General features: G+C 49.2%; 1 protein-coding gene and 1 non-coding gene across 2 annotated transcripts in view; one reads left to right on the forward strand and one right to left on the reverse strand.

Annotated features, from left to right (window-relative positions):
* SH3TC2 (SH3 domain and tetratricopeptide repeats 2) overlaps positions 1-14,583 on the forward strand; it is a 54,817-nt gene that overhangs the window by 9,066 nt on the left and 31,168 nt on the right. The window contains exons 2-8 of the mRNA XM_036241805.1: positions 1,880-1,978; positions 5,740-5,867; positions 9,354-9,459; positions 11,074-11,217; positions 12,324-12,525; positions 13,296-13,369; positions 14,030-14,225. Of these exons, the coding sequence (XP_036097698.1) occupies positions 1,880-1,978; positions 5,740-5,867; positions 9,354-9,459; positions 11,074-11,217; positions 12,324-12,525; positions 13,296-13,369; positions 14,030-14,225 (949 nt within the window). The remainder of the gene's footprint in view (positions 1-1,879; positions 1,979-5,739; positions 5,868-9,353; positions 9,460-11,073; positions 11,218-12,323; positions 12,526-13,295; positions 13,370-14,029; positions 14,226-14,583) is intronic.
* Positions 6,975-7,081, reverse strand: LOC118616611. Its single transcript, XR_004956607.1, has one exon. It is a non-coding gene; the product is annotated as a U6 spliceosomal RNA (small nuclear RNA).

Raw genomic sequence — 14,583 nt, forward strand, 5'->3', positions numbered from 1 at the left:
CCTAAAAAAATACCTGTGGCCGGGCTGCACCGCGAACCACATAAATCAGCATTTATGGAAATGAGGCTGGACACTGAAAAGGCAAACTGGGTGCTTCACATGACAGCCGGTGTTGAGAACATTCATTTAGAAGAGTGCTCCGGACCTCTCTCTCTCTCTCTCTCAGCCTCACCTTTCCCCCTCTCCTCCCCCAGGCGTGTTTTCTTTGTCTTTCTTTCTCCTGAGCTCCAAGAGCCCTTCTTTTGCCTCTGTGACTTGCTTCCCAAACCCACACAGCCCAGCACTCTCTTCTTCCATGGCTCACTTCTTCTACCTCTGTGACTTTCTAACATATAAATAATAAAAAAAGAGAACACTCATTTAGATGGATCCCCCATTAATGGGTGGGAAAAGTGAAATCTCAGAAAATGGACACATGAAATGTCTTGCCCAAGGTCACTTAACAAATGCAAATGCGTGGGAGAATCCGACTGTGTTCCACCTCCTAGCTCATGATTCCGGAGCCAGTGTCTGTTTGCTACAGTTACTTTGGGTTCCTGGGGGCAGAACTATGAAGTGATCCTGTTCAACTAGAGCTCATTATTGCCAGCTTTCCAGCTAAGCTGCTTAGCTGTTGGCGCCGAACCCTGTGGAGATTTACTGGATGAAGAGCTGTGAACGGACGGGCCCCTCCTTCTACCCACGGAAGCCGAAATCCACTTAATTCTCCCTGTTCATCACCACAAACATACTCACCGTTTTCTCTATGAAGAAATGGCAGGTCCTCCACTTGCATCTCATACTCCCGCTGCATAGGCGCGGAGGAGGCATAGACTCCATGCACCAAGAGGAGGACTTGGGTTCAGCACGAACCAGCAGTGACTGAATGGAGCTGGTGGCCCTGCCTCTGACCGTGCTGGGGCTGCATCAGCAGCAGCAAACATCTCGAGTGCGGGCCCGGTAGGCCTGCTGGACTTTGACCAGCACCGCTGTACAAGTGAAGACATGGGGAGGATTAGATGAGTCACTCGAACAGTGGTTGCTAACCCTCTTTTCAGGACCAGGTAATATAATATTCCGACCTCATGCTGCAGTCCCTGAGCAGTGTCATGGTCAAAAGAGCATAGTAACTAAAAGTAATGTGTGAAGGACTTGAGTTTTCCTGTGTTTTGGGGATACCACGAAGGAGGCCCACTTTTCATAGCCATACTTGTGAAATTCCCTTCTATTCTCCTTCTTCTTCTTCTTTTTTTTAATGGCTACTGCCTAATGCTTTTTAGCTGCACTCTCTTCTCTTTTCAACTTTCTGCCCTCAAAACAGCCTCCTCCCTAACCCTGTCCTGTGACACAATCTTCTCTTTTCCTCTTTTCACTCCAGTGTACAGCTGCAAAGACAGGACTATGTGGAGAGCTGGGGACGAGAGCTGCCCCATACAGGACTCCATTCAGTGGGCAGGCAGGGGACAGTCATACCTTTCAGGGCCATTGCTACCATGCCCCCACCATCTCCCCAGTGATGCCACTCCCCCTTGTTCTGCTTCAGCACTTCTGTCATCCACCCGTTGACCTTAAACCATGCTGCAGCCACGCTGTGACCTTGTTGGCTCAACGTCTACTCTGCACCTTCATTGCACTGTGCCATGGAATGCAGTCTTAACTGTGGGTGAAAATCCGTTCTTATTTTAATGATATGGGACACCCTGACTGTTGCGTGATTGAGATGGCATGTATGACGGTTGTTCTGGATAACAGTTGGGTACTAAATAATTATAAGGCAGTGGTGGTAGAATTCCTTCATGCCACCAGCCCTGGAGAAAAATTGGAGCTCGACCAAAACTTGCAGTCCTCGTTTGTGTCTTGCTTACACTCCCTCAACGACCTTTCCTTTGATCTCTTCCAGGGAAAGAAACTCTTCCCAAGGATCCAGCTGTATCGAGTGAGTTTATAGCCTCATCTGAAGACAGGGAAAAATGTTTCCTGCTACAGGACATGAGTCCAGGTATCTAGATTCCAAAGACAAACCCTATGACAGAATGTTTTTTTTTCATGTAGAATACCACAGTAACCTCTGTGTCTCTCCCATCTGTGGGTTCCCTCCTTCTTGTCCTGTTTAGGACCACCACAAAATGCATCCTTGAAAAAAAAAAGCCCTGGCCAGTTTGGCTCAGCGGTTGAGCATTGGCCTGTGCACCAGAGAGTCCCGGGTTCAGTTCCCGTAGGGGCACGTACCCCCCCCCCCAAATGCATCCTTGGACGCATGACCTTGACTATGACATTCACTTGCTCACACATATTCCAGGGCTCTCCACTGTCTGTGACATTAAGTTAAACCTTCTCAGGCTGACACTCAAAACTTTTCACAACCTGGCACATATTAGGAGCTCCATACACATCCACAAAAGTATATCATTGGTTAAATTTGTCTTCAGACAGAGTGGAAGGGAGAAGGGAGAGAGAGAGAGAGGGGTACATTAATGTGAGAGAGACACATCAATTGGTTGCCACCTGCACGACTCCAACCGGAGCCGGGATGAACCACAACCGAGGTACATACCCTTGACCGGAATCGAACCCGGGACTTCCTGGTCTGCAGGCCAACGCTCTAACCACTGAGCAAAACTGGCCAGAGGTCATTGGTTAGAATTTAAGGTGCTGAAGGTCGGGATAATTTAACAAAATTATGTATTCTACATGGTATCTAAAAGAATTACTTGTACATAACAGTTGCACATAAACTCTGGTAAATAAATATAAGAATGGTTGGATAAATATGTAGAGGCCACACGTGTATTCTGTACAATACCTTGCACATCGTAGGTTCTCAATTCATATTTGTCAGAGTCATGAATCAGTAAATAAAGGGTGGAATGTGTGAGGTGAGATTGACTGGTCAGAAGAGCACCTGTATGAATCTTTCGGAAGCAGAAGATTTTGAAATTAATGTTGACAACATAGTCCTCTCAATGCACGCCTCTCACAGGGTTCCCCTTAGGAGACAGTGAAGCTGGCAAAGGGCGTGTCGTCGTCACAGAGAGCTGCACCTGGGCTGACCCACGCACCTGAAACTGATCAGTTCTGTCGCTGAGTAACAGGGACCATTTTTGAGGGCAAACCATGTGCCGAGAAAGTGCTCAGTGATCCTCGTATGTCCTTCCCATCCTCACATGCTCACCTCCAGGAGGTGGCACCAAACTCCCCACTGGGTGACTTCCCCACTGCCGCACTTAGTCTGTGATGAGAAGGAGATGCAAACCCCGGCCCTGGTTCATAACCGCAATGCTCCATTGTCCTTCCAAACACGTCTTCTCTCCAGCAGACATGACATAGATTTGTGGAAAAGATTTACACTGTGAATGTTCCAATGGACATAAATCGTACGACTCGATATTGTACAAGTGTCATACCAGGTTCTCTCTTACCCTGATTTTAAATTCTGTCCAACTGCTTGGCTGGCAATACAAAACCTTACCCTTCATTTCTTTCTATTGTGCCAATCTGCTGACCTGCCTGTCAGCTTGGGCCATCCTTGCCAAAGCTGAGTCACCATCTGCCGGTTCATGAGCACAGTGGAGTCAGCGTTTTGCCTTATCTGTGCCCGAAGGCCAATGAACAAGGGGTATGTGCAGGTGAAACCTAATCAACCAAGGCGGAGCTTGTTCATCCTGCAGTGTTTTCTGCCATCGTGCTGCTTCCAAGAAAGGTCACGGAGAGAGAAGGGGGGACTCGGGTCCTGCTACCAACCTCTGATTTTTAAGGAAGACTTGCAGACAGGATCAATCAGATACATCACTGTGATTAAAAGACCGGTTTTCAGAAGGACTGAAAAATGACAAAATGCACTTTGCCTTGAACGGGAGTGAAGCTGACTTATCCCCACGTCTGGTGATGCAGAGGGCACTTAGGATCCCGCGGTGGGCCCTGAGGTTCCGCTCTGGGCGTTAGCTCTCACTGGTGGAGATCTCAGAAGCAGTTTGCTTATTTAAACCCTGGTCTTTTGAGCTCCGCATCCAGGGATTCACGTGCCTGTGTGGCAAGGACATTTACATCAAAGGGGCTATTCCCAGAGGGATTCTCGAGGGGAGTTCGATCAGGTTCTGCAAGGACAGAAGAGACAAGTTTGGTGAAAAGGAATCACAGACTCAGCGTCAAGGTCAGCGACAGGTGTGACAAAATGAGAGCAATGAGAGCAGTAATTGCTGGAGTCCTGGGGTGGGGTGGGCACTGGCCAGGGGTCACAGCTAAAGTTAAATGTGTTTAGTGAACATTAAGTAGGTTCCAGGCACTGAACAAAATCTTTATATGCATAATCTCATTCAGTTAGTCTCTGAAAACCCCTGTGGGATAGGTACTTTAAAAGCCATTTTGCTAATGAGAGAAGTCAAGCAAAGGGGGGTAATTAACTGCTCAGGGTGGTGCAGTTGGCAAGGACAGAGCCAAGCCTTGAGCCCAAGACTGTGTGACTCCTCCCCCGGGGACTTCCCCTCCTCCTAGAGGTCAGTGTGCAGAGAGGCTACAAGACGGAGGGTTGGACCTGGACTGCCGAAGATGGAGGGCTTGGATGAGATTAGAACACAGTCCAGGGAGGAATGGAAGGCGACAAACATCCAACCGAAGTTCACACCAAGGTCAGGTCAGTTGGGCATGTCATATTGGAGCTGGTCTGCAGACACAGCGGTTTCAGGACTTCTAGGTTAAAGACAGGCCTTTCAAAGGTAGGAGTCCAGGGCTGCCCTGTGGACCCAGGCCAGTGTGATAGGGGCCATCTCTAATGTGGTCAGGAATTTGTAAAGGCCCTGGCAAGTTCGGGCTAGAACAGAGACTTCTGTAACCAGTCCAGCACCTCCTTGGTTTATTGTGTTGGAGCATAACTAACAACATTGCTACTTACTGTCTAAAGAAGACACGTGGCAAAGTGCAATTAGAAGATGAATTTCCTAAATGTGGCCTTTTCTGACCACGCTATCCAAAGGCTTTCGCACCCTCCGACTGCTCCATCGCTCTGCCTCTTTACCCTGTTACATTTTTTTTTTTTTCATGGTACTTCTCTGCATCTGAGGTTATTGTGTTCATGGGATGGGTTACTTGCCAAGAATACAAGCTCCATGAGAACAAGGACCATGTCTATTTTGTGTCTTGCTGTTTCCCAGCGTCTGCTCACACTACCAGATGAGTAAATGTGCAACTTGAAGAAATTCAAGATGGATTTTAATAATTAACCAATTACTCTGACAGACATTAATACACACTGATCAGAAAGACAAGTTAGAGACAATGTATGTGTGTAGGTGTAAAGCATAAAGTATGCCATATCTATTACACGCCATAAATTTGACATATAAAGACATTTTCATCAGTACATAAATCATTCAAAACTTTCACAAATTATGCGCAGGAGGAACTACGTGTCCCAGCTGTTTCTACAGCTAACGCTCGATGTGGTTAGTGAATGTTCAGTGGCAGTGTGGGCACTGCCATTCAGTGCCAGGCAGCCGAGCAGTGAGCCTGGCTCCCAGCACAAAGAACCAGCCCAAGTGCACCAAGTCCTGGCATTCCAGAGCCTTCCTGGACTTTAGCATTTTTTTCTCTCTCCGGGGTGATAGTTCAAGGGAGGTGCTCCGAGGAGCGTTAAGATCACCTGTCATCTCTAAATAATGAGGACACCGGTTCAGGGTTGAGTGTGAGGAACACCAGTGTTTATCTGATGCTGTCTCCCCTTTGACTGCATTTCCAGCCTCATCCGCTCCCTCCGCTCTCTTTCAGACCTGACGCTCTCCTTCAGCGTGAAGAGCCGCTCCGGGAGGTGTGTGAATGGCCCCTTGCAGGAAGCAGCCAGGAGGCGGCTCTGGGCGCTGGAGAATGAGGACCAGGAGGTGCGTGCGCTGTTTAAGGTGAGCTCCGGAGGGCGGTGCGAACTCCGGCCTGTGGATCCGGCCGCTACGGGCTCCCCAGCACCTCGGACAGCGCCGGGAACACAGCGGGCCCCCAAGGAAAGGTCTGACTGAACAAATGAAAGAGGGGGTCGGCTCAACAGGAGGACAGGGACTCGACATGGGGGAAGCCCTGGAGGTGTAGAGTCAGAAAAAACTTCATTTCAAATCTGCCTCTGTTAGTTGTATGACCTTCCCCAAGTTACTTAACTGTATGGGAGTCATTATAATACCTACCCTATTAAATACCTACCCTACCCTAAAAATTTACTTTTAAAAAATGTAAATTTGAATTTTATTGTGATAAAATCTATATAAAACATACATTTTCAAATTTTAATCACTTGAAGTGTACAATTCAGTGGCATTGAGTGCATTCACATTGTTGTGTTACCATCACCACCATCCACTGCAGAACTTCATCCTCTCAAACTAAACCTCTACCCGCTGAACAATAACTCCCCTCCCCTCGATCCCCTTCCCTCAGCCACTGGGAACCACTAAGTATACTCTTTCCTGTCAAGCACCAAACTCGCTAATCAAAAATTAATACCTATAAATATTAAAACGAGAGAAGGAAAAGGCAATAAGGTAAATAAACCAACTGCTGGTTTTCATAGTGGGAAGATATTTGTTAAACTGTTAAACCAACTGTTAAACCAAGGAAGAGTGTGATCACCCTGTTCAGTTTAGGAGGCATTTACTAGGAGAGCGAAAGTCAATTGGTTAAAAGTTGTTGCAGTGGAGGTGGGGGAAGGAGACTATTACTTTACAGAATGAACAATTATGTTCTAGTTATTTTGTAGTTCCGCATTCATCGGATACAGATGTAAAAGAGAAATGTGCTCTGTGAATCCGCCCCGCAGCAGGCAACCGCGTTGTGCTGTGAGGGGGAGTGGTTGTGACAGTGTCCACGGAGAGCTCAGCACTGCTCGGCTGGGTGTGTGCCCTGCCTGGTAGACCAGTTATACAGACAACAGAGTCATTTTGGTTTTGGTTTTTAAATTTTCAGAATTCAGGAACTTGGAGACTTTACCTGCTAACTGGCATCATCGCTTTCTTTTTTAAAAAAATATGGAACGCCACACGCATTTGCGTGTCATCCTTGCACAGGGTCTCTGCTAATCTTCTCCACGTTGTTCCAATTTTGGTATACGTGCTGCCGAAGTGAGCAGAGTTTCTTTAATCCGAGTCACCTGGGTGTGGGCAAGAGCTGGGTGTGGATGAGCGAGCTGGTCTGCTGGGCTGAGGCCTGAGCAGGGCCCGCTTATGGGCACAGCGGAGGCCTGGAGTCGGCTGCATCCAGTCAGAGGGCCAGAGCTCCTCCCAGGTGACCTCGGGCAATTGCTTAACCTGTCTCTGCCTGGGCCTCCTTGACTATAAAACAGAGATGATCCCGTTTTCTATTGCATCTGAAATGCCATTTGATTACAAAATGCACCATTATTTTGTTTACCTCTAAGAAAGAAAACAAATGCCGCCAACAAAGTGTGATGTCACGCTTCTTTACTTGTGTTTCAGAAATGGTGAGAGGTGGGAACAGCGCACTTGGGAAAGGTTTGAGCCGTGTAACTACTCTTCCCATCGGCTCATAGTGAGAGTTAAAGGGGCCCTGCTCACAGAGCTGGCTCTTGGTGAAGTGCTTGACAATTAGTGCATTCTCTGTGGACCAGTTTTTGCCTGGAACCCCTTCCCTGGTTACCAGGATCTTCATCCTCCAATGAGGCTCCAGAATGGTGACTTTGCTGAGCAAGATGCTCTTCCTTTGGATCCTTCTACCCGCTTCTCCCCCTGGTTCTCCAGCTCAGTCTCCAGGGGTCCATCTTTGATGATGGGACTTGGCCTGGGGGGACAGGGGCTTTCCGATCCTCTCTCGTTATAATCAACTCCAGAGGCTTGGGCAAGCCACAGAGAAAGATTCTAGGGGAAAACCAAGTTTGGGCAGCGACTCACGCCTGTTTTATCAGGTATTGAAAAGGGGGGGGGGGAGCTTGCGGGCCCCCTCTTGCCCTGCTTGTGAGCATGTAAACTGGCTCAGCCTTTCGGAGCAGTTGGCTCCTGTGTGTTAGGACTGAAAACGTGTGTATCCTTGCATTCCCAATGACGCTTCTCGAAATTACTGTGTCTGAATAATCCAGGATGTGCACAGCACTTTAGGTAGAGGATGTTGATCACAGTACTGTTTAGGATGTTGAAAACAATTAAAACAACTCAAATGGCCAACCCTAAAGAAATATTAAGAATTAATTATGTTAATGCAACAATGGCATATACAACCATGAAAAACAACGTAGATTCGCCCTGGCTGGTTTGGCTCAGCAGTTAGAGCACTGGCCTGCGGACCAAATAGTCTCAGGTTCCATTCCGGTCAAGGGTATATACCTGAGTTGTGGTTTGGCCCCCGGCCCTGGTCAGGGTCATGTGGGAGGCAACCAATCAATGTGTCTCTCTCACATTGATGTTTCTCTCTCTCTCTCTCTCTCCCCCTCCCACTCTATCTGAAGATAAATGGAAAAAAATATCCTAGGGTGAGAATTAAAAAAATGACATAGATTCTTTAATGGCATGGAAGATGATTCACAAGATATGGTTTAGCAACAAGAGGTTACAAAACAACAATTTAAGTAGTGTGATGCTATTTATATAAAGGTAGTTACATAGAAACCCATGTATAGGAAAAAAGACTCCGTTAACACGCCCGTGTCGACACTGGGGTCTCTAAGAGGACGGATTGTGGACGATTTTGATTTTTGTGAGTTCTTTGTCAGCTCTATAAAGTTAATCAGTAGATTGACCACCAAAGGTGCTGCCTCTAATTTACCTCCCCTCTCCCCCAATTTTTTTTTTTTTTTTACCTGACAGGTAGCATCCACCGCACATAGCTCCACATGTTTGTCTTGTTATACACCTTGTTCCATTTAGTGTGTGTGTTTGGAGACTGTCACGTACAAAGAGCTCCTTCATTTTTTTTTTTATCCTCACCCTAGGACTTTTTCCCATTTTTATTCAGATAGAGTGGGAGGAAGAGAGAGAGAGAGAGAGAGAGAAAGAAACATCGACCTGAAAGGGACGCATCGAGTGGCTGCCTCCCGCACGACCCCAACCAGGGCCAGGGATGAATCGCAACCAAGGTACATGCCCTTGACCGGAATCGAACCTGAGATTCATTGGTTCGCTGGCTGACACTCTAACCGCTGAGCCAAACTGACCAGGGCTCCTTCATTCTTTCTTACGACCGTGTGATATCATAATATCCCATTGTCTTGATGAACCATCATTCACTTTAACCGGTCTCCTACGAGGGACATTTAGGTGGTTTCCCTTGTGTGTGTGTTTGATGTAAAATTCAATGCCACCGCCAAGATATTGACACAAAGCATTTTGTACTTAGGTGAGCTTGCTCACGGGACACTCCTCCTGGGCTGACTCGCTCTTCTGTCTCCTCAGGACCTCTCGGCCAGGTTGGTGGGCATCCAGTCCCAGAAGGCCCAGTTTCTCCTAACCTTCAAGACCATGGAGGAAATCTGGAAGTTCTCCACCTACCTGAACTTAGGTAGGCACAGAGCAGGCTGGTGGGGAAGCACCTGTGTCCCGTCCAGCCGAGCGGGGGGCCTGGACGTGGAGGAGTCGGTGTGGTGCAGACGGTAGAAGAGGCGGAGCCCTCGCGTGGGTAGCTAACTCCTGAAACATCACGAAACGCCGCACTAAATCCAAAGCAGATAGAGACGGTCACTCAAACGCCACGTGCAGCACTCTTTGTTTCCAGGGAGACCCTTCTTTATTAGACAGTCGATCAACTGGCAAATGGTTATTGGTCCAGACTAAATTCAAAGGACTGAGACAGATGTGAACTTGATGGTTTAAAAAAGGGATCGGTCTTGAGTGAGATCCAAGGAGCTGCTTAGAATAGGAAAGTTCCGGATACTTTATTCCATGTCTGGGAAGGGGCCAAAGGAAGAGAGGGAGGAGTTATTTGCTAGCGGGGCCTCGACTGCAGGGTTTTCTAGTAGGTAAAGGAGGCTACTGGGCACAGCCCCAGGACTACTGTGGTGGGAATGGTTCGCTGGCCTTCTCTACGGAGAAGAACTCTCGACAGGGAAGTGGATTCCAAAGCGAGGTCAGGGAAGCGGAGGTCCCTGGTGCTGACACACATTGTACGCCCCCTAGAGGATGCTGGACTCCGTGCAGACCGGCACAGGAAGCAGCCTTCTGGGGGACTCGTGGCCAGAACTATAGCTGCTCTGACAGCCGTGGTGAGGGTCTGCCTCCTACAGCACACGTGTCCTTCTCTGGCCCTCCCTGCTCAAAGTGTGCTGCGTGGGCCAGCAGTGTCGGCCGCACACGGGACAGGTTGGAAAGGTGGGATCGCAGGCCCCAGCCCAGACCCACGAGCCAGCACCTGTAGTTCGGAGAGGTCCCCAGGGGCCTTGTGTGCACAGGAGGTGGGAGAAGCACAATTAAAGAAGAGATTCCAGGCCCGAGTCAGTACACCGCAGAGTCAGAATGGAAAGAGACGGCTTTGCCACGGAAGAAAAGAGGAAGTCTCCAAAGAAGCAAAGTTTTAATATAAATACTCCACATTTATCGGCACATTTAAAATACTGCCCACGGTTGTTAGAATTCTGCAATTTGCATGGTTTCTAGCTTGATTTTAACGAAGGAGAGCTTACTGGGTGAGGCCAAGGGTCATGGGTGAGGTCAAGGGTCATAGGTGAGACCAAGGGTCAGAGTGGGAACATTGAAGTACATCCTATGTCTGTCGTGGGCCATGGAGAACCCCCACCCCGGCCACTGCATCACCAGAGGGACAGGAATTCAAGCCACAGGTCAGGAGACTTGAAGGGGCTGCCAGGAACCCCCAGAGTCAACATTGTCATCTTGGAGATTCCTCCATGGATATATCAGAAAAAGGTAATGGGGTCTGGTCATCTCATTATGAATTTATGGAGACCCATAAATATGTTGAAAATGGTAAAAAAAATTTTAAATGACTTGTGTTTCCCAACAGATGCTGACAAGAATCAATTAATTCTGGACATTTTTAAGCTACCCTCTTATGCTCTCCTAGTTCCGGTTAAATGGGGACGAGCTGGGGTCAGAGTCTGGGGGGAAGTCATGGCAGCAGCCGTGTCGTTTGTTCAGGAACCTTGTTGGCTTGACTTCCTAGGCCACGTGTCTGCGTGTCTGGAGCAGCTGCTCTTCGACCACAAGTACTGGCTCAACTGCAGGTTGGTGGAGGACACAGAGATCCAAGTGTCCGTCGATGAGAAACACCTGGAAACAATCTACCTGGCACTCCTGATGCAGGAAGGTGAGCAAGGAGTAGGGGTGGGGGTCTCACCTGGATATTTATTATCCAAGCCCCTGAAATAATCAGGTTCCAAAGGAGGCAAACACCATTCAAATGTGATAATATTCACAAAGGAACCCACCTGTTATAATATTACCCCAGATATCTGTCAGTTCAACACTGATATAACATGAACAGCTATGCCGGCCAGTCTCCCTGATTGTCTGATGTTGGAACCACTTGGGGAGTTTTCAGAAGATGCCTTTGCCAGGGCTCCCCCGAGGCCGGTGAAATCTCCCACGGTGGGGCCCAGGCTTTGGCAGGTTTTGAAAGTTGCCCACGTAATCGCCATGGGCATCTAAGACTGAGAATCACTTTTCTAGACCTATGATTTAATTTGATTGTAAAATAAAATTGCAAATCTTGTGAAACCTAAAAGTGTTCGTGAGTTTGAGGGAAGGGATGTTGGGGGAACTGCTTGGAGCTCCCACTGATCTGTTTACAAGAAAGGGTCTGATTAAGGCTCCATCTGACCAGTCAGCAAGTGATGACATCACAGCCACATGAGAGAGCAAGTGATGACATCACAGACACATGAGAGAGCAAGTGATGACATCACAGACACATGAGAGAGCAACATTTGCACAGCATCTTTTGCAAAACAATTCCCTTTCTGATTGCAGTGCTCAAATTATATACGAAGGAAAGAAGAATTTCATACGTGCTACTATAAAAGTCACTTGGAAAAATTGTATTCATCCAAATCACTGTAAATTATTCTTCGCTGATCCTAAGATTAAGCGTGAGGTAGCAGTTATAACTGAAGTTCTGTTAAATATCTTTTTATAAGTTTCTGTTTCCTTCTTTTTCAAGGTGAAGTCCCAATTAGACCTCGGTCTCACAAACTACTTAGAACTTTCAGTGTTTATTCTAAGTGAATTCCCTCTTAGTGGCTTTTTTTCTCCTACCAGTTTTCCTGTGGTGCCCCCCAGACCCCGACCTTGACCAACTGTGTACTTTTCTCCCAGAAAGAAAAGTGTCTGGGCCGTGGAGAGACGCGTTGCCTCGTGTGATAACCCCTTTCACTTGCTGCTGCTCCTTGGAAGGGCTTTTCTCATTGTCCACAGGCCACTTCTTCTGCAGAGCCATGTGCGTGGTGGCTCAGCCAGCTGACAAGGAAGGGGAGGGTCTGACGCTCTGCAAGGACGAGTTACTCTCAGTGAAAACAGCCGAAGGCAGGTCCGAGTGGGAAGGCATGTCCTTGGTGACCGGTCAGCGGGGCCTGGTGCCGGTGTCAGCCCTGGAGATTCTGCCGCTCCCTTTCCACCAGTGAGTAGCCGCCACCTCCCGGCCCAGGGTCCCAGGGCAGACCGAGGTCTGTGCGGAACGGCGTGGGCACGCGGGCAGGTACCATGCTCATGCTGCCGGGGAGGAAACGAGATGGGGTGGCTTTTTCTCTAATTTTTTTAAGAGTCAAGGTTTGCACAGTTTGATGAGATTGGAGACAACTCTCCATTCCAGATGGGCATTGTACCTAAAGGGTAACACACTGCCTGCCTCCAAGGGAGCATTTCTCAGTGCGGGCACTGGGGACCGTTTGTATCACAGTCCCCTGGGATTTGACTACAGCTTTAGACTCCTTAGCCCTCCTCGAACTCTCCTGGGGTTGGATCTGGGGACCTGCATTTTATATGAGCTCCCCTGAAACGTAAGGAGATATTTTCACACTAAACTGTGAGAATCTTTGCCGGAAGACATCGTCAACTCAAACAGAGGCTGCGGCAATGAACCTCACCCAGGCCGCGGACGTGGTGCGGCCCTGGCAGAGAATCGGACGGTGCCAGTGGGGAAAAGATTGTCTGTTAGTTATTTAACTGACAAACAATTGCAGAGCCGGCAAACACGCCAGGCAAGCCGACTCCTCTGCTTTGCACAGTGCGCCCTGCAAAGCAAGTTCTCAGCAAGTGCCTGCCAGCGCCGGACGGAGCCGTAACATTCACCTGTCACCACCACCACCCTCTTTGCTTTAGCCGGCTGTTTTGCTCACTGTTCTAAGGTTTTGAAATCCACGTTTGTAAACCGTGTGTTTCCGTTGGCAGGTGGTTCCTAAAGAATTATCCAGGAAGCTGTGGTCTTTCCAGAAACAGGGACTGGACGGGCTCCTATCAGATTGGTACGGCTGAGGGGAGGATAGTATGCTTGGGAGATAATACCGCCCTGCCTCCTAATTTCGTCTGCGGGTTTGGAGTCAGTTGATCTGAATCCCTGTCTTGCTACTGACTGGATTTGGGGAAGCCAGTTACTGTCCGTATATGCGGGTTTCCTCACCTGCAAATCTTGAGGTGTCACCCAGGCCTGTAGATACAGACGCCGGCAGGAGCGGCAGGATGCACGGGGCCTGGATGAGAGGCTGGGGAGTGGTAGGGGCCGCAGGGGTGTGAAGACCTGTCGGGGGAATGCAGGCTGCTTGTTTTCTTTTTTAAAATTTCTTTCTTTTTTTTCCTTTGCTTAATCCCTTCACCCTTCTCACCCAGCCCCAACCCTCTCCCCTGTGACAGCTGTCACTCTGTTAAGCCCACCTGGTTCGGCGTTAAGGTGGATCCAGATCCTGAGATGATCTCCCCTCCACCGTTCAAATGCCGTTTCCTTTATGCAATGATGAACGTGGTCGGTAGTTCCTTTTCTTGAATGTCCTAGTTCGGCAGAATGAAAAGCATTACCCCACGTCTCTCCTAAAGGGTGGGGGCCACTCACGTCCTACTACACGGAGAGACAGTGGAAGGCTCAGCGGTCTCTGCCTCGCTTGGCTGACCCGTGTGCTCTTTCCCCACAGGGCGAGGAAAATGTAAGGCCTGGAAGGATTATGAGAGGGAAGCAAAGGATGAGCTGAATTTCCACCGGGGAGAGAGCATCGAGATCATTGGCTTCGTCATCCCTGGGCTTCAGTGGTTCATTGGGAAGTCGGCGTGCTCAGGAGCCGTGGGCTTTGTCCCCACCAGGAGCATAGACCCCGATTCTTACTCCCCCATGTGAGTGCCCGCGACCTTCTGGTGTGTCCTGGGGCTGGGCTGCCTTCCTCCCTTCCCAGCAGGTTTGCAGATGAACTTCGGGTTCCCGGGAACACGGAGCCAGAGGAGCAGGTTCCGCCGAGCAAGGCCGGCAGGAGTGAGAGGGAGGAGAGGATGAGCCACCGGGGAGAGTCCGTCGGGTCCTTTCAACAGGTGGCCGCGGAGAGAAGCGCAGCCCGCGAAGGGCCTGCTGCTGGCCCCAGGAGGCGGCGGTGGTCCTTGTGCCCCGCCACTCATCCAGTCCGATCGAGGGGCCCCCAGGAGGCGGTGGTGGTCCCGCCACTCATCGGTCCGATCCAGGGGCCCCCAGGAGGCGCGC

Source organism: Molossus molossus, unplaced genomic scaffold (genome assembly GCF_014108415.1).
Source record: "Molossus molossus isolate mMolMol1 unplaced genomic scaffold, mMolMol1.p scaffold_m16_p_4, whole genome shotgun sequence".
Lineage (NCBI taxonomy): Eukaryota > Metazoa > Chordata > Mammalia > Chiroptera > Molossidae > Molossus > Molossus molossus.